The sequence below is a fragment of the Onychomys torridus genome, chromosome 6 (genome assembly GCF_903995425.1).
Source record: "Onychomys torridus chromosome 6, mOncTor1.1, whole genome shotgun sequence".
NCBI classification, from domain to species: domain Eukaryota; kingdom Metazoa; phylum Chordata; class Mammalia; order Rodentia; family Cricetidae; genus Onychomys; species Onychomys torridus.
Window position 1 is genome coordinate 4,138,163 of NC_050448.1, and position 22,669 is coordinate 4,160,831.

General features: G+C 36.8%; 1 protein-coding gene across 1 annotated transcript in view; it reads right to left on the reverse strand.

Moving 5' to 3' along the window:
* LOC118585533 (inactive N-acetylated-alpha-linked acidic dipeptidase-like protein 2) overlaps positions 1-22,669 on the reverse strand; it is a 183,371-nt gene that overhangs the window by 114,637 nt on the left and 46,065 nt on the right. Inside the window, exon 3 of the mRNA XM_036190210.1 lies at positions 9,845-9,940. Coding sequence (XP_036046103.1) covers positions 9,845-9,940 — 96 coding nt within the window. The remainder of the gene's footprint in view (positions 1-9,844; positions 9,941-22,669) is intronic.

A 22,669-nucleotide genomic window follows, 5' to 3' on the forward strand; every position in this document is an offset into this window, starting at 1 on the left:
GGGTACCTGGAGAGAAGCTCTCCAACTACAGGCACTTCACTCACCTATGGGACAATGGGACCTGCTTCCAGGACACTGAACTGTTAAGATTAAAGTCTATTATTACAGATTCCAAGAGGCTGCACAGGTCATCCTGATATGTTGCATTATATTAGATTTTTTTCTTAATAAGTAGAGAGTGCCTGGAGCTATTAAATCTTTTTATTATATAAGTTTGCTTCAACAGCACTTTTTGAAAAGCATTTGACCTCACTCCCTTGAGTCCATCTTTTATGCACTGGTTACTATGCTCTCTGTCAGCATACTTCTAGGCGACTTTGAGACTGACATTGTCCAAGACTGGTGTGAAAACACATAATATCGTCTTCAGAGTAAATGAGAAATGTGGAACACAAAATAGAAATTCACTTTCAGTCTCTTGGTAGATTCTCAAAATAAGAAACATATATACATATAATACATAAAATTATCACCAAAAATGTTATTATACTTAATGGGTGGCTGCTTCCCGAGTTAGATATGAAAACTTCATGTAATATATTTATTGTGCTTCAAAGTTGTCACATTATTGTCACATATATCTACATTTTGTCATCATATAGCTTCCTTCTATGATTTACATTGCTCATATGTCAGTATTTTACTACAAACACAGGTTAAAATCAGTATTTTTCTTCTTGTTTAAGTTTTTTCCTTTTATGCATGTATGTGTATATATTCATTTACACATGTGAGGGCACTTGTGGGATCAGAAGATGATAAATACCCTTGAAATGAAGTTATAGGTGGTTATGAGCTGTGTAATATGAGTGGTAGGAATGAAACTTAGGTTCTGCTAAGGAATAACAGCATTAAAAGATCTGAAACATTCAGTCATATTTATAACTGAGTAAAATATACACTCAGATGGTAACAGCCTTTCTACTTTCGTAACTTATAATGTAATAATAACTTAACACACTGTAGCATTAATCACAATATCTATGTTGATAATTAACTTTTTTAATTAAGTAGATTAAGTGTTGATATATTTCATATAATAATCACCTTTTAGATAATAAAACCAAAACAAGAAAAACTGATCATCTAAGGCATTCCTTTAGAAACTATAACATTTTTACAATACAATGAAAAACAATAAACTAAACCTCTCTACATAAAAAAATCATACCCACAATGCAATCTCCAATTTCAGTAAAGGAAGACATTGAGTTTAATTATACATTTGTGAAGAAAACATACCTACAATATTTTGTTATCAAAGCATAAAAAGTTATTTTAATATACTACCATCTCCCACAGATATATTTTACATCTAGTATCACTAAGTTCATACAACAAGGAAAAATTATCTTTATATAAAAGCTTGTAATCTATAGATTTAGAATGATTTCAAATATATACATGGAAGTGTAAATGGGGGTAAAAATATATATGGGAGTATAAATACTCTTACACTTGATTTTCTAGAAAGAATACTTCTTAAATTTTATCCAAACAATTCATCAGCAGCAGTAGAGCACTATGTGAAAATGCTGCTGTTTGCTCATTCAGGTTAGAACGACAGTCAGGTTAATGGTTTTCTTGTTTGTTTGTTTTCTTTGCTTTTTTTAAATCTTCCACAATATTAAATTTATTTTCCTTGAGTTAGTTCACATGAGTAAAAAAATAAGAACTTTTTAGGCTTTCATAACTCTTTATCATTTTCTTCACTCCATGATTTTCTTTTTTTTTCATTTTTCTTTATTAAGAAATTTTCTACTCACTCCACATACTATCCACAGATCCCCCTTCATCCTTCCTCCCACCCCCAGCCCTGTTTCCCAAGCTACCCCACATCCCCATATCCCCCAAATCGAGGTCTCCCATAGGGAGTCAGCAGAGACCAGCAAACTGAGCTTTTACTTTTATTTTTCAAGACACAATTTTTTTATGTAACAGCCCTGGCTGTACTCGAACTAGCTCTGTAGGCCAAGCTGGACTCAGACTCACAGAGATCCACCTCCCTCTGCCTCCTGAGTGCTAGGATTAAAGGTATGCACCACCACTGCCCAGCTTATGTTGATTTTAAGACATTCCCCAAAACTTTGCTAGCTTCAAGAGAGAAATTAGCTTTTGAAAAATAAAATAAGAAACAAAAATTAAACAAAAAATTAAGTCACCTGCGATAACATAAAGGTGTAATTCCAGAACTCAGGCTGAGGAAGAATTGCCAACTACAGACCAGTCTGGATAATTCAGCTAGACCATCTCCAAAAGACCATCACCAAAATTAGATCCCTTAAAACAGATTTACATTTCAAGATCATGTATTTAATATAGTGTCTTAAGATGTTAATAAATGTAGTGTTATTTCATTCAAAAAGGTAACTGATAGCCATATAGAATTAACATCAACTTGAAATGGTGAAAAATTAAAGTTGATCCAATGATTTTTATCATTCTTGAAATTGCTACTAATTTTTTCATATTAGAAATTAAATTAGAAGTTATATCTATGAATTATATATCTATGTATTTAATTAATATAAATTATATAATTATTCATCTTGATTTGTAAGTTTTATCCAAACATTGCCTTATCCTAAAATTTAATCTCACTGAGACACTTCTTCCACATGTACAGTAAGGAGAAATATCACAATGTTCCAGCTACATTTGTGTGATTTTGTATCATCTAAAAGTTTTAACAAAAGATAATATTTAGATATTATTATAGCTAAAGAAAAAAGAAAACTAATTTCAAGAACACTATTTCTGAAGATCCCATTCTTATCATATTATATATTCTGCAATAATATTAGATATCCTAAAGTAATATTAGATGTTATATAATAATATTAGATATTCTGTGTTAATATTAGATATACTATAACAATATTAGACATCCTGTAATAATATTAGATATCCCATAATAATATTGTATATCCTGTAATAATTACGCCACTTGAGTTGAAAAACTCCCCACAAAACTATAAATTAATAGAAATCCCAGTACTAGACAAAGCAAAACCTTTGAATGATTAGAGTAGTCAAATGACTCCAAAAATAGTATAGATTATCACTATACCCCTTGGTTTGCCACTTAGGAGTCAAAGGTGAGCCACTATTGTTGAAGACTCTCCATACTTAGGAGTTAGATGTCACCCAAAAGCCTTTCTCCAGCCCCCTGACCTCCAGAGTACCAGAAAGTACTCTGCAGGCTGCCAAGGAAGGGGAGCAATGAAATAGTCTTACCAGCTGCAACATCTATGAACCACAACAATGACCAGAATGGCAAGATGTGTGGTAGTGGTACTCACATGCCAACGGTCAGGAACAGCTGTCATTTGGACTTAAGGTCTACTCTAAAGGAGGGAAATCATTGTCAATACCAAACCCTAGCCAGTTTCCTGGAGCTAGTGACATCATGTGTACTAGAAAATATTCTATTGCCACCACCACTTTGCTAGACCAGCTTAATTCCATGTTGTTGCCATCCTTCATCAAAGAAGCCTCTCTTTTCAGCAAATAGTGACCATGACAGAAAACTACAACTGGACACAATGCAGAGATCAATGCACTGAAGGAGCCCAGCCCCAGTTGACACATCTACATCATAGCCCCTGCTTCTATGATTCAGGAAACATCACATATGAGAGGGGAGAAAGATTATAGTAGCCATAATGTCAGGAAGTTTGTGGGGAAACAGTCTTTCCTAGAAATAGTCCTACAAACAAGAACAGAACAGTGGCTATATCAATGGTTATATTAAAGTGGAATTGGGAAAACTTTGCAAGTCCCATTCCTAGACAAATAATACCCGACAACTAATAATGGCTGGGATAAAGAGAATTAGCCTCTTGAAGGAATGTGTCCCTTTCCTGCTTATAGTCTATAGAGTGGTCAGCACTGAAGGCATAATACATGAATGACAAAAGCTACTCTGGAGGTTGTGTTTGTATATTTGCACACACACGCACACACATACAGACTTAACAATAGTAATCCAAGAAAATGAGGCTATGAATTGAGATCAACACGGTGGGGGATGGGGAGAATTGGAAGGAGAAAATAAAGGGAACAGGTGATATGACTATTTAAATTAAAAGCCTAGGCTGTTTTTTTTTTTTTTTTTTAAAGATTGTTTTCTTAAATGAAAAATCAATTATTTGATATTCCCAGGTAAGTGCAGGAGCTGAATTTATTCTTCTGGCCATTTTGTGGCATCATATAAGGGGATTTTACTAATTATCGATCTCTAGTATCACTTTGCTGAGGCAGAACTAGTGGAATGCCCACTATCTTGACTCTATTTATATCTCATGTCCTGAAATTTAATATTCATTTTTTTTCCAGACAGTTTCTCTGTGTAAAAGCCCTGGCTATCCTGGAACTGGCTTTGTAGGCTGGCCTGTTGATGGTCATTTTACAGGTAGTTTCTTAAATTCAGCATTTTCCCTTACAAATATGTATCATTTCTTTTCATACATTGTCACCAACATCTAATTTAAATAACCTTCAAGGAATCTCAGGATACTAGGGGTGACTACCTTCCATTCTTTGAATGTCCCCTCCCTGGTGAGTGACTCTCCAAATGCCTCGCTCTGTCCTCTTCCCTTGTGCTATGAATGTGCAATGCATAAACCATTCCAAGCTGGGTCTTTCCTCCTCTGCTTTTGTTTCTACCACTCTTTACTCATATCATTATCTCTTTTCTTTGGTATGTGACAGTAAAATGATTTACAGATAGACCAACTATTGTCAACTAACAGGAATGCCTAGGTAGTTAATAACAATTTGTGAGATAATTACTGAAGATTTAGAAATAGAACAAGAATATTCCTAAGTGTAGAAAGAGAGAGAAGCTTATTTAAAATATGTGATGATTGTTGTATGCTTACTAAAGGGTGAAGTAGCTAGGATTTATACTCATATTTATTCATGTTTTAGGCTTTGAAGGAATTAATTTGGCTTTTATGATAACTAAAAAACTAAAATGTGATTTATAAGATGACTTTAGTAAAGTGTAGGAAAAGCCTCCTCACCACCATTGCAGTATGTACCACCCTTCAGCAACGTCATACAGTGCACCGGACAGCTGAAGCCATGATGGATTACCCCTTTTGGCATCAATACTGAGTCTCATTCATTACTTTCTTAGGTCTTGTGCTTTATATCAAAAAGAAAAATGCCAAGAAAGATTCAAACAGAGGGAGAAAAGCCTTAGAGGACAAAATTGAAAACTCACTTTCAAAGACTCAATTCACATAACATGTATGGAGACAGCCAGTTTATTTTAAAATATTGGTTAAAGGCAGAAAAGCACCAATTACAAATAGTTAACATTTAAGTATGTAGAAAATTTATGTTGATATAAAAGTACATTTGTGTTCTGTAGCAAAGGTCTAAAATGCAAATAGATAGTTGCTGGGAGATGGTAATCAACTGCTTTACAGGTATTACCACACCAGTATTGTGTGAAAACCAGCTCTGACTGGAAGAACTTAGGACATGAACCTGGAAAATTGCAGCTACATTCAGTATCTTGAAAATACTTCAATGCTGGCTAATGTTTCATCATTGACTATTTGTGTTAAACAACAATATTTAAACCAATACAAGTTATGCTTTGCAATTTATATAGCATCTCTTGTATTTAAGTATCACTTTTTTCATAGTTAGTAAATAGTAATATGTATATATTTCTGTTTCTTAATTCAGATGAGTGTTACTGTCACAATGCTATTTGGAATTTTAGTCGATGGCATACAGTAATCAAACCACTTATTGATACAATATTCTGACAGCAGCCATTCATCAAAAATTACAATTACTAGAGATGAGGGAAGCAGCTGCCACTGAGATCCACTGAGCTATCACAAGTCGCATCCCAAAAAGCTTGCAAAACTGTGTCAACAAAGCATTCTTCATTACTTCAGCCCTTTGGTTAGTCATAGACCAGCAAGCAATTCATCCTGAGCTCAATGGTGCCACATCCACTAGGCATTCTTGGTGTGGCTCCAGGAGGGCTTCCTGCTGCTATGGAAGGGATCATCCCTGGAAGCATCCTGGTGACTCACAACCTCCCAACAGTGGCACACCCTTCCCAAGCTTCTTCCCCCAACCAGCCCACAAAACATGGCAACAATCAACAGCACCCCAAGAAGCAATAGCAGAGAATGATAGAAGGTAATCATTCAGATAAACTTGGGACCAAGAGACAGTAGCAAACAGATGAACGAAGAAAAGGAATTTGGTGGTCTTTAAAACTGATCCAAGGGCTGGAGAGATGGCTCAGAGGTTAAGAGCACCAACTGCTCTTCCAGAGGTCCTGAGTTCAATTCCCAGCAACCTCATGGTGGCTCACAACCATCTATAATGAGATCTGGCGCCCTCTTCTGTATACATAATAAATAAATAAATCTAAAAAAACAAAAACAAAAACAAAACAAAACAAAAAAAAAACCACCTGATCCTGGACATCACTGATGTTGCAGTGTTAAAGCTACAAGAGCTAGAATACTGAAGACAGTGCCTGCTTCTGGAAGCATGGAAAGACTAAGATGTGATTTATGAACGACCAACTTCTGTTATTGTGTGTTAAGATTTTCATCTGTGCATCAAATCACAAAGAATAAATAGAGCTTTCCTTTATCAGTCTCTTGGACACAGCAGGTCCTGAGCAACTTGCTCTAGAATGTTGCATCAAGAGCTCCGAATATTAATTATAAAAAAAAATAAAATAACAAGAGAAAATCCCTATCAAGACTAGTTATTTTGGTCTCCAGGGGCAGGTCACCTCCTTTACCAATAGGAAGATGAAATAGGGAGGACATTGTTTGCCTGTGTAGACATCTACATGCGCAGGATTGAAGACATAAAAAACTTCCTGTACAGAAGTGACTCTCAAATCTGAGCCAGCAAAGTTGATTATGAGTTCAGTAAAACCCTCCGATGACGCAAAAACAAAAACAAATAAACAAAACAAAAAAGGAAAAGAACAAAAGGAAAAAAGCATTAAGTTTCACAATCTGTTTGTACTCAAATATATTTTCTCAGTTTCAGATCCTCAGCTACTTTATTGAGTGGAAAGTCTTGGACGAGAAGGGTTCAAGAAGAATAATGCTGCATTTCCTTATGCCTCAGGAAACACTTTTTCTGGTAACTTGTCAGATTGTCTATGATCAAACCCACTTTTTTTACACATTGATAAATTATTTTCTTCAGATGATGTTTTGTATAAACGAGAACACTTCAGATGTGCTATTAGATACGACTGATTTTAACAAATCCTATTAGTTTTGGGTCAGCTAGCTACATGTGCTCTTCATAGTCTTTTATGAATCAATGCCTTTTTGTTTTAAAGATGGTCTCTTTTTAGCTTTTGTATAGGTACATTCCTGATTTGTGACAAAAGAAAAACTTTAAAGTTGTCCCAAACAGGAAGAAAAAAGAAGCTAGATCTTTAAGTGTTAATGTTAAGATATATAAGATCACTTATATATCAAATTTGTTGGGGAAATGCTAACATCACTCCTTTTGGTCTTAGATTCCTAATGAGAATGGATATCATAAGTCTATTACTTTTTGTGATAATTATAAAACAAAAGTCAATGATAAAATATTAAGTTGGTCTAGGCATAACAGAACAAAATGTTTGTTCTATATTTCCAAGCTATGTATTTTGGTTAACTCATCTACATTTATGAAGTGTTTTTGTTGTTGTTGATGATGATCAAAAAATTACATGTCAAAATTAAGTCAAATAATATTAAATGTTTCCTTGTGCAACTCCCCATTACTGCTATTGATTATTAAGAATGAACTCAAAAAGTATAAATTTTCCCTTGGTCTCTGTTTACAATGTGAGTGCAGGAACTCTGAGGATTTTGGCAGGATAATTTACATTGGGTAAGGATATAAAGTTGTGAAAATTAACAGAACTCTAACTTCTGAACTTTTTTGCTTAGTATTATTTTCAGGCAATGGATTCTTCCCAATATTCCTTAAGGGTCTAATGAAATACGTGTTCATCATCAAATGTATTTGAAAACACATGTAGGACACAAAGGAAGGGATGTAAGCCATTGTTTAATGATCTCTTGCCTCGGTATCCCATGGACTTCTGAACATATGGAAGTACTCAGGCTGTGTTTGTGGCCCCTTGTTTACTCACCCATCTCTTCCTAAAGTGCTCTCAGAAGTTGTAGTTCTTATGTGTAGCAAAACTCTAAGCCATTGAGAATCAGCATGCATTCATGCTCTAAGATAAGGCCAAGAATTTTCTGTTTCTGGAGATTTTGCCAGCTATACTATCTTATTATATGTCTAACATAAATTATAGTCTCAAGCTGCCCTTTCACAAATTTCCTTGATTCCTCTAATCAGCAGAGCATAGAAATAAAGAAAAAATTATTGCATCACTTTGTAATCCTCTAATTATTTGCTTAAAAATCACAAACAAGTACAGACTAAGTACCAGACCTTTAAGTGAATATCGTCCATACCTTTATATATACAGATGAAAATGTATCTAAATATCCATTCAGATTTCTGTCATCATTTGTATATTCATACATATGCTTTTGTAGTATATATATAATCCCTGACTGTTAAAAATACAGCTAATATTTTGAATGTGGAGGAAGTACTTGGTAGCAACTTTTCTCTAGTTACATATAAATAATAATATACAATAAGAGGATGAAAGTACTAAAACTAAATTCAGGTAACTAGAGTTGATTGTTAAGGAACACATGATAAATATGAGCTTAGAAGAATTTTATGTAGATTGTAATTCAAATTGGAGGAATTTTATGTAATTTATAATTCAAGTTTAACTGATTTTTAAAGGTTCAAAAATAAATTTATGTAGCTCTTAAATATCAGAGGCAGATACTGACCCCTAGGCTCTGAATTCTGAGCTTATTCTGTGGCTACATGCTGAGCGTAGTTCATTGTACCACACTTCCCTTTTTAAGGAGAAAAACAGTCTGTCACATTTTCCTAAGATTTAAGGATGATTAAATTATTCTAGTAAGCATGTATAAATATGGATTATTTTAATGGCACTGAAATATCAATATATCCTGCAAAGTCTATCCTGAAGAGGCAGGCTTTGACAGGTTAGATAAATAATTTGTAAGTGTAAAACTTCATACTATGCATTTGATATCAGGAACCATAAATTTATTTTCTCCACACTGGAAAACATAGTTTTCTTCAAATAATAAAATTATGACTAAAAATACACAGTAGAAACATGCCTTATAAATACAATCCTTTACCTAACAGAGAAAGCCCTTCTTTCACTGAAACTAGAATGTGTAATAAACAGGACAGCAAGGTGGCTTGCTGGGCAGAGGCATCTGTTGCCAAGCCAGACAACCTGAGCTTCATAACCAGGAAGACATGGCGGATGGCAAGAAACAACTGGAAGTTACCATTTAACCTCCACAAGTACACAATGACACATGCAGATTTCCATATGTCACAAACACATATGCACACAAATTAAATAATTAAAAGTTCAATAGGTAAAACAAAACTTTGGATAGAAAGTTAGACAACTTATTTTATTTAATGATCATCTTAAGTAGCCATGTATTTAAAATAAAAGACAAACAATTTCAGATTAAGGGCAAAAACTAATTGTTTTATTGAGGATGGGTTTTTTTCATAAATCCTCAGTTACAAGCTATATCTTGAATAATTTTTCTCTTCCATCATCTATTCTACTTAGAAAAGCATTCTCTTGATTGATTATTCTCTTTTCTTTACCTCCCTAAGACAAACAAACATACAAACAACATAAAAGAACATTTTCTCATTCCACCTCTTAAGTTCACAGAGGCATTTTTACCTTAGTAATGACTTCATGGAGCTTGAAAGATGGATCAACTTCTTCAATTTTTGTTGCATGTTTAGGAAAAATGGCTTCAGAGAGAAAACTTGGGCTCTATGACAAATAAAAGAGAAAGTCTTCATTGATTTTGTTTTTCCAAGCACTTTCATTGGATTTACTTTAAAGACATACAAAGCCCTAAATTGCTTTAAGATTTCTGTTGATTCTGAGCTTACTGATCTAATAATCTATCCCATAGTATTTGTAAACTAAAATGAGTAGAATTATATTACTTTTGACATTTCACATACTCATAAATAATGTTTTCTCCCCAAAAAGGTTACTTTTACATTCCTCTTGTATTTACAGTATTTATATTATAGTTTATATACAAACATAAAGGAGATGTTTTGACTACAAAAGTGCTACTGAAATTCTTTTCTATTTTTATATGTTGTGTGTTTATGGCTGGGAAACTACAATGTTTTTGAAAAACATGACTACCTAGAAAAGAATAGGAAAAGTGGAAATGTTATAGTATTTTAAAAATAATGATGGCATCATCAAAACAATATGATACAGGCAGAAATCACATATGCCTTTATGGCCTGCCTAAAAAGTGACTACACATAGTATCAAAATCTCAGTGTTCAAGTGAATGAAACAAATTAAAAATAGTCCAAATAATTCATTTTTATTTTCAGTCTAACCAAGGTTTAAAATTCAGGAAGACATAGAATATTGATATTGTTTCTACATCAGTGTTGTTGGAGCTATCAATATATTTCTGATATTCTTTTCAGTGGTTTTTCTTACAGTGTAAAGAAAATCCTGATTTAGGAACCTGGAGGATAATTGTGCTGGAAAACTTCATGTCAACTTGGCATAAGTGAAAGTCATCTAAGAGGAGGGAACCTCAAATAAGAAAATGTCTCTATAAGGTCAGGCAGCAGCTACGCCTGTAGAGCTTTTTCTTAATAATGGTTGATGGAAGATGGCCTCCTCTGTTGTGGGTGGTACCATCCCTGAGCTTGTGGTCCTGGGTTCTATAAGAAAGCACATGGTGCAAGCTATGAAGGGCAACTCAGTAAGCAATATCCCTCCATTGCCTCTGTATCAGTTCCTGCCTCAGGTCCCTGACCTCACTGCTTTAATATATGGAACTATGAGCAAAACAATCCCTTTCCTCCCCAGGTGGCTTTTGGTCATGGTGTATAATCACAGCAATAGAAACCCCAACTAAAAGTGGGTATTAGGATAGTGGGGTATTGTTGTGACAGATTTGACCATGTATTTTTGGGAGGATTGTGGAAGGACTTTGGAAATTTGGGGAAGGAAAGACATTGAATGTTGAGAATACAGTGAGCTGTTCTGTGGGAGCTTGGAAGATAAAAATGTTAAGGGTAATGCAGAAGATGGAAGCCTGGCTTGTGAAGTTTCAGAGAGAAGTTTAAAGACTTTATCAGGTGTGGGGGCCCAAATTACTCAGGGTCAGACCATCTGAGCTTGCCTTACCCAGTAGGGTAAAGGAGGTGATTTGGCCAGGGGCATGTTTACCAGGTATTTGAAGGGTCTACACTTGGCTTGTATGGTATGCACTGATCTTGCAAGAGGGAGGTCTTCTGCCTCTCCTCCTGGCATATTATAAAAAGCCATTTTGAATAAAGCTTGGAGCTGTTGGGTATTGACCCTGGCTCTCCCGAAGCTATCCTATGTCTTTGTCTTTTTCTCCTTATCATCTAAGTCTCTATTTCTACCTAATATTTCCCAATTCCTCTCTCTTCCATGCAAGAATCCTTTCACAAGGTAGGAGCAGGTTGGAGCTTGACTCCCACAGGCTCACACAAGTGGGGCCATTTCTTATTTTCAATTAAGATCATGTGGTTCTGGTTATCTTGAGCTGAAGAATCAGCTGTGATTAACAAGATACCAGAATTAGTGAAAAGAAACCTCTGCTTTCCTAGGGTACTTGATGCTGGTTGGCTGAAGCTGAGAAATTAGTTGTGATTAGGAAGAAACCAACATCACTAAGGTAAAATCTGGAAAGTGTTTCCTGAAAGCACAGAGAAGCTTTGTTTCAGAGGTGGCCAAGGTTGTACTTTGCACAGGCAGCTGAACTTGGTTGTGTAAGAGTAACCTAGATGGTAATGGTTTTGGAGACATGAAGGAAGGAAAGGGTCATGGAGAGCAGCTGGATCTTGACACAGTGAGAGGTCAGAGGAGGATATTGGTGAAGGTACACCCTCAGTTGAAGACCCAGCGTTAAAGGGGTCATGAAGAGAAGTTGAGAATTGGCACCATGAAGAGCATCCATGAGAGGCAGTGCAGGCCAGTTGCAGCAGAAGATCCTAGGATTTGGAAGATATCACTACCAAGGAAGACCACCAGGGAAAGCGGTAGCAATGGAATGGCACCTGCCTGAGCTTAGTAATGTGTGTGCATCAGAGGACAGAGCGGGAAAAGTGACCCAAACTCTTGGTAGGAGCAAAGAAAGTTGTGAGTTGATCCCAGAAATTGGACATTGCCTTATTTATACTTGGTTTTGCCTTGATCTGATTGTGACTATACCCTCATCCTTCCACTTTAAAATAAGAAAGTATTTAACCTAATATTGATTTTTATGAGAGCACACATTTGAGAATATTAAACTTTTAAAAGAAAATTTGGATTTTTAAAGAGTTTGGCTATTTTTTATTATTATATTTGTGTTTTAATTTTACACATCTGCCATGGGTTCCCCTGTCCTCCCCCCTCCTGCCCCCACCCCTACCTTCCCCTCATCCCCTCCCCTCTATTCCCATCTCCTCCAGGGCCAAGACTCCCCTGGGGATTCATTTAAACCTGGCTTATTCATTACACGCAGGTCCAGTCCCCTCCTTCCAGGCTGAGCAAAGTGTCCCTGTGTAAGCCCAAGGTTCCAAACAGCCAGCTCATGCACCAAGGACAGGTCCCCATCCCACAGCCTGGATGCCTCCCAAACAATTCAAGCTATTCAATTGTCTCACTTATCCAGAGGGCCTGATCCAGCTGGGGGCTCCACAGCCTTTGGTTCATAATTCATGTGTTTCCATTCACTTGGCTATTTGTTCCTGTGCTTTTTCCAATCTTGGTCTCAACAATTCATGCTCTTACAGTCCCTCCTCTTTCTCGGCAATTGGACACCTGGAGCTCCACCTGAAGCCTGACTGAGGCTCTCTGCATCCACTTCTATCAGTTATTGGATGAGAGTTCTAGCACGACAGTTAGGGTGTTTGGCCATCTTATCACCAGACTAGATCAGATCAGGCTTTCTCTCGATCATTGCCAGCAGTCTCAAGACCCAGCTGTAGCACTCTTGGGCATATACCCAAGGAATGCTCAATCATACCACAAGGGCATTTGCTCAGCTATGTTCAAATCAGCATTGTTTGTAATAGCCAGAACCTGGAAACAACCTAGATGCCCTTCAACTGAAGAATGGATAAAGAAAATATGGTACATATACACAGTGGAGTACTACTCAGGAGAGAAAAACAATGACATCATGAGGTTTGCAGGCAAATGGATGGATCTAGAAAAATCCTCCTGAGTGAGGTAACCCAGACTCAGAAGGACAAACATGGTATGTACTCACTCATAGGAGGATACTAGATGTAAAACAAAGATAACTAGACTGCTACATAGTCCAGGGAGGCTACCTAGAAAACTGGACCCTACGAAAGACACAGGGATTGCCCAATGACAGAGAAATGGATGAGATTTACATGAACAACCTGGACGACAGTGGGAGTAATGAAGGGCAAGATTTGAGGGAAAGAAAGCTTAGGGGAGCAGGAGATCCCAGCTGGATCAAGAACAGAAAGGGAGAACAAGAAATAACAGACCATGACAAATGAAAACCACATGAGTACAGGAATAGGCAGAGTGCTGGAGAGGTCCCCCAAAATCCACAGAGATTGGATATTTTTAAGAGTATGAACTTTTAATGAGTTTAAAATAGTAAAGACTATGGGACTGTTAAAGTTATTTATGTTTTTAATGTAAGATTTTTTTTTTTTTTTTTTTTTTTTTTTTGGTATTTTGAGACAAGGTTTTTCTGTGCAGCCCTGGCTGTCCAGAACTTGCTCTGTAAATCAGGCCTCAAACTCAGAGATCTGCCTGCCTCTACATGAGACTTAAAGATGAAAGAGAAAGGAAAGGTGTGACTTCACAGTGATGTGTCAAATTGACAAGGGGTGGATTGTGTTGTATAGTTTTATGTCAACTTTACAAAAGCTAAAGTCATCTGAGAGGTGATAACTCCAATTAAAAGTGACTTCATAAGATCAGGCTTCAGGTAAGCCTGTGGGCATTTTTTTCCTTTCTTTTCTTTTCTTTCTTTTTTTTTTTTTTTTTTTAGTGATTGATGTGGGAGGGAGGGCCCAGCCTTGATCTTGGGTTTTATAAGAAAGCAGGCTGAGTAAACCATGTGGAGCAAGCCAGTAAGCAGCACTCTGCCATGGCCTCTGCATCAGCTCCTGTGTCCAGTTCCTGCCCTGCTTGAGTTCCTGCCCTCCCTGCTTTGTTTCATGGAACCATGAGTGAAATAAACCCTTTCCTTCCCAAGCTGCTTTTGGTCGTGGATTTCCATCCCAGTAATAATAACTCTAAGAAAGTCATTCATTTTATAGAAAAATTGGGACAAAATCTATGTAAGTATGTAGGTAGATAAATGATAGATAGATAGATAGATAGATAGATAGACAGATGATAGATAGATAGATAGACAGACAGACAGATAGATAGATGATAGATAGATAGATAGATAGACAGACAGATAGATAGATAGATGATAGATAGATAGATAGACAGACAGATAGATAGATAGATGAAAACTTAATATAGAGATAGACTGAAAATCACCCTAATAGGATATTTGAAATACAGATCAACAATGATTGCAGAAAAGTAATGTTTCAAAGTGCTTTTTACTATAGTATTTACTGATGATAGACAATAAGAGAACAGAAAATTTTTTAACGTATCTAAGGTCAGGATGGTGTAGTTGGACTGTTTTGAAGGTACACAGATGAAGACTGGCTAGAGCTGTGTATTCTGGAAAAGAACATGAATTAATTAAATGGTATTAGAACCTATTTATACTGTCTGTTCATCACAGTATATTTCACAGTTCGCTTTTCATTTTTTTCTGCCAACTGAAAACAATAGTAAGTTTTGTAAGACTTTGCACAAATTATATATGACCCAACATATTGTAGCTATTTTCTCTGAATTGAAGCAGTCTATCTTAGAAGAAAGAGTGAAAACGTGAGGTGCAATGCTGTGACCTGCATGGCTTTGGAATTGACCAGACAAGGACAACAGACAATGAAGAAATGGCAGACATACCCAGGACATCTGGGATTAGGTGGGATATGTACTCTGCTGAAGAGCCACCAACAGTAGCTGGAAACTCGGCATGTTTATTACATCTAGAATAGGGATAAATCTGAACCTAAATTAGTAAAAGTACAATGATTCATATGTTGTGTTCATTATAATTTGATAATTCATTTTTCTTCCTCTTTCAATTTTCTTGCTCCTTCTCTGTCTTACTGGTTCCCCTTTTCCCCCAAATAGTCCCCTATGTGCTTTCATGTCTCTCTCTCAAATATGAAAGCCTGATGTACTTTGTCTCTATTTCTTCCATTATCTCTTTGCACCCTTCCTTGCTCCTTCTTTCTTTTATATCACTTACTTTCCCATTCTAATCCCTATCCTCCCTCTCTCTCTCTCTCTCTCTCTCTCTCTCTCTCTCTCTCTCTCTCTCTCTCTCTCACACACACACACACACACACACACATATATATATGTATATCTTTATATGTTACAATAATGTAATATTTACCTTTTTGAGTGAGCCTGACGTATTTTACTTAGTGTGATGATCTTCAGTTTCATGAATTTTCCTGCAAATTATTTCATTTCATTCTTTATGGCCAAATACAATGCTAGTGTGTGTGTGTGTGTGTGTGTGTGTGTGTGTGTGTGTGTCCATTTCTTTATGCATTTATCTGTTGCTAAGCACGTAGACTAGTTACATGTATTGGCCATTATGAATAGCAAAATAATGAATACAGATGTGAAAATATTTCTATGATACTCTCAGTTAAAGCCTTTTAGGTATATTTACAGAAGTGGTAAAGCAGGATCAGGAGGTGGTTCTATCTATAAGTGTTTTAAGGAATATATACATTGATTTCCATAGTGACTACATCAGTTTTCATTCCTACTAGAAGCGGATAGAGTTCATCTTTTTTCTCATCTTTGCCAGAAAAGAAATCATAATTGATGTCCCTAATAGTCTTCCTCACAGGGAGTTTTAAATAAAATGTTGAAAGTATTCTATCTTATTTATTTAGAAAAGTACATCGTAAAATTTAAAGAGATAGTATGCCTCAAATTAAATGACCACATATGATGCAAATTATTTTAATTAATGAGATTTTATTGAAATTTTAATTGTTCCATGTCATAGCCCTTTAATTCTTGAAGTATTTCTTGCTTGCCAATGTAATTTTCTTCTTCCTTTTGCTCTGAACCCTATCTCTCAATAAACTGTTCTTGTTTGTATAAACTCAAATTCATGTACATTTTAAAACTTCATTATGTCCCAGCAGACATGTAGGGGTCAAGTGACTGGAGAGAATTCATTCTATTTCACTGTGTGGGTCCCAAACATTAAACTCAGGACTTCAAACTTAGTAGCAGAAAGCTTTATCTGCTGAGTCATCATACTAGCCCTCCTCATTTACATAACTGTTTTTCCTTCCTTCCTTCCCCTTTTTTCCTTCCATCCTTCCTTTTTACTCAAGACACATTCTGTGGAGCCCTAGCTGTCCTGGAACTCAATGTGTAGACAAGGCTGACCTTAAACTCACAGAGATCCACCTGCCTCTGCCTCTAGAAGACCAAGACTGCAGGTGTGCACTACAACACCTAACTAATTTATATTATTTTTAAATGATTATTTAACATACAGTGTTTGTCAGGTTTTATCCTTTAAGTGTAAGACAAAATTGTTGTTACTGAAATATTTAACCAATATATTGGAGGACATTAAAGATCAAGTATTATTTTTTCCAACTATTAAGACTGCTTTCCCATGCATGTGAATGTAACAGTTACATTAAAAATAATAATCATGTCAAATAAACAAGTATTATAGAATCTAACATAATATAGGGAGAAGATTAAAAAAGAAGCAATTGGTAGGATTTCAACTATGTTTACAATCACTGTAGGTGATGTTTGTTTATTTATTAATGTTTTGTCACTATAGGTGAATGGAAGTGAATTAGCCATTTAGAATGTATTGTTATTTGGAATAACTCTTTCATAGATTAATCTTTGGGAAGGTTAAATCATGGAACTTGGAGATTCTATCAGAAAAGTTTCAAACATGGAATAGTGATCATAGGAATTCTTCTACCATCTGGAGAGAACTTCAGTTTCCTCCAGTGTTTTCTGAGCATTTGACATGTAATGGTATTTTGTCAGCTCTCTTGATTGAGTCTATGGCTTGGTTAACTTTTCATCATGTGCATATTATTCTATGCCTGTGGTTGGTTTCTTTCTCACTTTTAAACAAAAATATGTGTTATTTTTGATAATCTGGCTTCAATGTTTGTATTTTGCAGACTTCCTGAGGAGTCTGTTTTTTGGTTCAAGTTGATAGTACCTAAGGCTAACTATATTTAGTTCTGTCATTTGTTTGCATTTCATCATTTATGGCTGTCTATAAGATCCTTCTGAAATATCAAAATGTGTATGTTTGTGTATGCATTGTGTGTATATATTTGTTTGTGTTTGTGTATGTGTGTGTATATGTCTATGTGTTTTTATGAGTGTATGAGTATGATGTGTTTGTGTGTGTATGTTTGTGTACGTATGTATATATGTGTGCATATTTGTGTTAGTGTGTTTATGTGCATGGTTATATGTATATATGTTTGTATATTTGTTATACCCCAGCCTATCATCATGTATGTTTTTCTCACCTTTTATTTTGAATGACAATATTTGAATATTGCAAAACAATGAACATTTATCTAGTGCTCTCTTTAGTCTACCTCGTCATCAGTTTGATAGTACTAAACCAGCCTGTATCTAACATGGAAATTTAGACATTGCTCTACAAATTCCTATCCATTGCCGTAGCTCAGCCACCTTGACTTTCCTTCTGTGCTATGTATATGTCAAAGCCCAAATGAGCTTGTACAACATCACACAGCCAAGTCTTATCATTCTTCTTTAGTCTCTAACCCATTGTTTTGTTTAGAAAAAACTCATTCACACCTTTTTGTATTGTCTGTTTCTTCTACAGCAACATGTTTACCATCTTGGACTATTCTTTCTCATTTTTTCCTGGTCTATCATGGAATTATTTTTCTCTAATTCTAACCAATTTATTACCCCTTTTCTTCAATGTTTGCCTTAGCCTGTGAGGTTTCTAGACCTGGGACCATCTTCTCATTAAAGTGGCTAAAACTTGCCAGTGATCATTATGCAAATTATTGAATGTCTCATTCTCTAAGTCTCAGCTTTAAATGCAAACATGACCAAAATTCAGATTACCTAACAAACAAAAAGCACACAAATACATCCTGCAAGGAGGAAATGGGTATTCAAATACAGGATGTGTTTGACCATTATCTGTAATTAAAACCTCACTTTTCTTTGTAACCAAAGGCTATAATTCTAAATCTTAAATTACCAGAAACATGCCTTTGCATAATGAATTGTGTGTATAATTTTGCCTTTAAAAAGGTTACTTTTAATGTTTGAAAACAATTCCATAGTTAGCATGATATTCGAGGGGTATTTGAATGGACAACGTCATATTTCCTGATGTGCTTAGAAGGGGGAATATACTGATGTTTGTGGGGAGTGAAATGGGGATATAGTAATACATAAGATGTAAAGAACACTTTGTAGTCTGTAGATAGAGAAAGAATAAGTGAGTAACATGCTATAATGGTGTAGTGAACATCTATGATTCCAGCATTCCTATGGTGAGATGGGAAACAGAGACAGGAGAAGCCCCAGTTGTTCACAGGGTAGCTAATCTGTGATGCGTGGAAATAAGCAGCAAAGCCCAACATCCAAGGTTGTTTTCTGACATCCAGACTCACAAAAGCAGCACATGTTCCCATATCTATATACAAATACAAGGAGATTTATTTAAAATAAAAATAAAATTAACAGATCATAGGCTTAAAAGAAAATAAATCAAAGTTAAAGTTTCCCAAGGAGCAGAATTTCAGGAAACATAATTTCAAGTATAATCAATTGAGACAATGTGTCAAAAGAGTTCAGGATTTACACGGGATAGAAGACAGTGTTAGTGTCTACATGGAGGAAGACAGGATTTGAAGATGCTGTCTTAGTGTCTATCTAACATTGAGCATACAAAATTTGAAATCATCTTTACACTAAAACATTTTTCGTGATTTTTTTGAGTGATTATTTGTGTTGTTTTGAACACAGGTTTGGTGAAGATGGACTTGGCAGAAGCCTTTCATACATGCCCCTCAGTTAGCTGGTGCTTAGAGGGCACAGCCTTGAGTTGAAAGAGCTACAGCCACATCCCAGCACTACAGGCTTCTAGTCTCACATCCATCATCACCAGCTTCATTTTCCACATGTGACTATGAATTAAGAACTTTCTCCACCCATCTTTACAGATGAGAGCCAAAGAGTTTAAATAATTGACAGAACTGTACATAAACTGTGGTGGGTCTGGGTCCATAGGCTACACTTTCATGCCAACACCATACTGCTTCCCACTGAAAAGTTTCTCAAAACCAAGGTTCTGTGCACTGAACAAGGATGACTGCTTCAGATTCTGTCCTATTTCTCTCAGCCTTAGTTTATTTCCATAAGTAATGTGAGCACTACAAACAACTTTGAGGCTATCATCAAAGGCTCCTTCCTTAGAAGAATAAAATTGAATCCCAAAATCCTGCACATACTTCCTTCATTGCAATATTCTCTCTGCAATCAAAAAGATATACATCAATACATAATTTTAATATATGGAATTATAACACACATAGCCTCTGAATGGCACTGACATTCATTATGTTCTGGACAGAGGGAAGAGGTAATTACAGCCATAATTTTTGATACATAATGTTCTCATTGCTCTTCAATATAAAAAAGATGCAAGATAATGCTGAGTTTAAATAAAAGAGTAACCACCCAGGGATCAAATGTGGAACAATATTGGCACATTATTTCCTGAATGCACTCATTTTTTTTTTACATTTTAATTATATTTCTAGATTCTAGGAAATTCTATACATAGTACTGGCATAATTGAAAATACTCATCCTACCTTTATAGACCCAGTCTTATTGATTTAGTATTCTAATTTAGTTCTAGGAAAGACATTAAAATTTTTAATTCAATTTAAATACATGAAATAAAGAATAGGCTATTCAAATGACTATATGTTCTCACAGAATCACAAAACACAATCCTAGAAATCTGCTGTGTGTCACATGGGTTTGTGCACACTTAGTAAACATGTCAGTATTTTTGAGATCAGGGGAAATATATATGTGTGTGTACATATATAAAATGTATATATATGGACACACACACACACACACACACACACACACACACACACACACATGTTGCTAGAAGACTAGAGTGAAGTGAAGATGCTGTCATCTAGCGACTCTGAAGCTGCAGAGTCCTGATACTTACTATGACTGTGCTGCCAGAAAGTGATCATGTCTGTATTTCTGCATGGTTAGGATTTCCTAGGGAAATTTTACTGGAACTCTGATCAAAGGATTAATCCTAGGAAGTTTATGATGTGAAAGAAGTGAAATAAACATAAGGAGATTTTTATTTTTGAGAATTTATAATTATATTCCAAAGGGACATTCAGCCCCAGGAGTTCTGAAAACTGACATAACATTAAGCTATCAACAGTACACAGCATAAGTAACATTATATTCCAAAGAAGAGTCACAGGCCTGTCTGTTCTTCCATAAAAAAGAATAATTTTTATGGAGTCTTAAAATTTAAATAATTTGAATTAAATCTGGTGAGTTTTGTACCATGTACTGTGTTGATATAATACATACATAGAAAAATCTACTCTATATTTTAGACTCCTTCAAGGTCATCTCTCTTATATATGACTGCTTTCCTTCATCTCTTAATAATGGACATGTTACTTTTTTATTGCAGAGCTATTGTAGATTAAATCTAGAGATTGTCACATGCTGGACAAGCACACTACCAAAACATTATGTTCCCAGCCCTCTTATTTAGAAGACCTCCCTAATACCTTCTCAGTCCTCTTATCTAGAGGACCTCCCCACCACCTCCCCATTCCTCCTATCTAGAACCTCTCCACCACCTCCCCATTCCTCCTATCTAGAGGACCTCTCCACCACCTCTCCATTCCTCCTATCTAGAGAACCTCTCCACCACCTCCCCATTCCTCCTATCTAGAGAACCTCTCCACCACCTCCCCATTCCTCCTATCTAGAGAACCTCTCCACCACCTCCACATTCCTCTTATCTAGAGAACCTCCCCACCACCTCCCCATTCCTCCTATCTAGAGAACCTCTCCAACACCTCTCCATTCCTCTTATCTACAGGACCTCTCCACAACCTCTCCATTCCTCCTATCTAGAGAACCTCTCCACCACCTCCCCATTCCTCCTATCTAGAGAACCTCTCCACCACCTCCCCATTCCTCTTATCTAGAGAACCTCCCCACCACCTCCCCATTCCTCCTATCTAGAGAACCTCTCCACCACCTCTCCATTCCTCTTATCTACAGGACCTCTCCACCACCTCCCCATTCCTCCTATCTAGAGAACCTCTCCACCACCTCTCCATTCCTCCTATCTAGAACCTCTCCACCACCTCTCCATTCCTCCTATCTAGAGAACCTCTCCACCACCTCCCCACCACCTCCCCATTCCTCTTATCTAGAGAACCTCTCCACCACCTCCCCATTCCTCTTATCTACAGGACCTCCCCACCACCTCTCCATTCCTCTTATCTACAGGACCTCCCCACCACCTCTCCATTCCTCTTATCTACAGGACCTCCCCACCACCTCCCCATTCATCTTATCTACAGGACCTCTCCACCACCTCCGCATTCCTCCTATCTAGAACCTCTCCACCACCTCTCCATTCATCTTATCTAGAAGACCTCTCCACCACCTCTCCACCACCTCCCCATTCCTCCTATCTAGAGAACCTCTCCACCACCTCTCCCTTCCTCCTATCTAGAGAACCTCCCCACCACCTCCCCATTCCTCCTATCTAGAGAACCTCTCCACCACCTCTCCATTCCTCTTATCTAGAGAACCTCTCCACCACCTCCCCATTCCTCCTATCTAGAGAACCTCTCCACCACCTCTCCATTCCTCCTATCTAGAGAACCTCTCCACCACCTCCCCATTCCTCTTATCTAGAGAACCTCTCCACCACCTCCCCATTCCTCCTATCTAGAGAACCTCTCCACCACCTCTCCATTCCTCTTATCTACAGGACCTCCCCACCACCTCCCCATTCCTCCTATCTACAGGACCTCTCCACCACCTCCCCTTTCCTCCTATCTAGAGAACCTCTCCACCACCTCCCCATTCCTCTTATCTAGAGAACCTCTCCACCACCTCCACATTCCTCTTATCTAGAGAACCTCTCCACCACCTCCCCATTCCTCCTATCTAGAGAACCTCTCCACCACCTCCCCATTCCTCTTATCTAGAGAACCTCTCCACCACCTCCCCATTCCTCCTATCTAGAGAACCTCTCCACCACCTCCCCATTCCTCTTATCTAG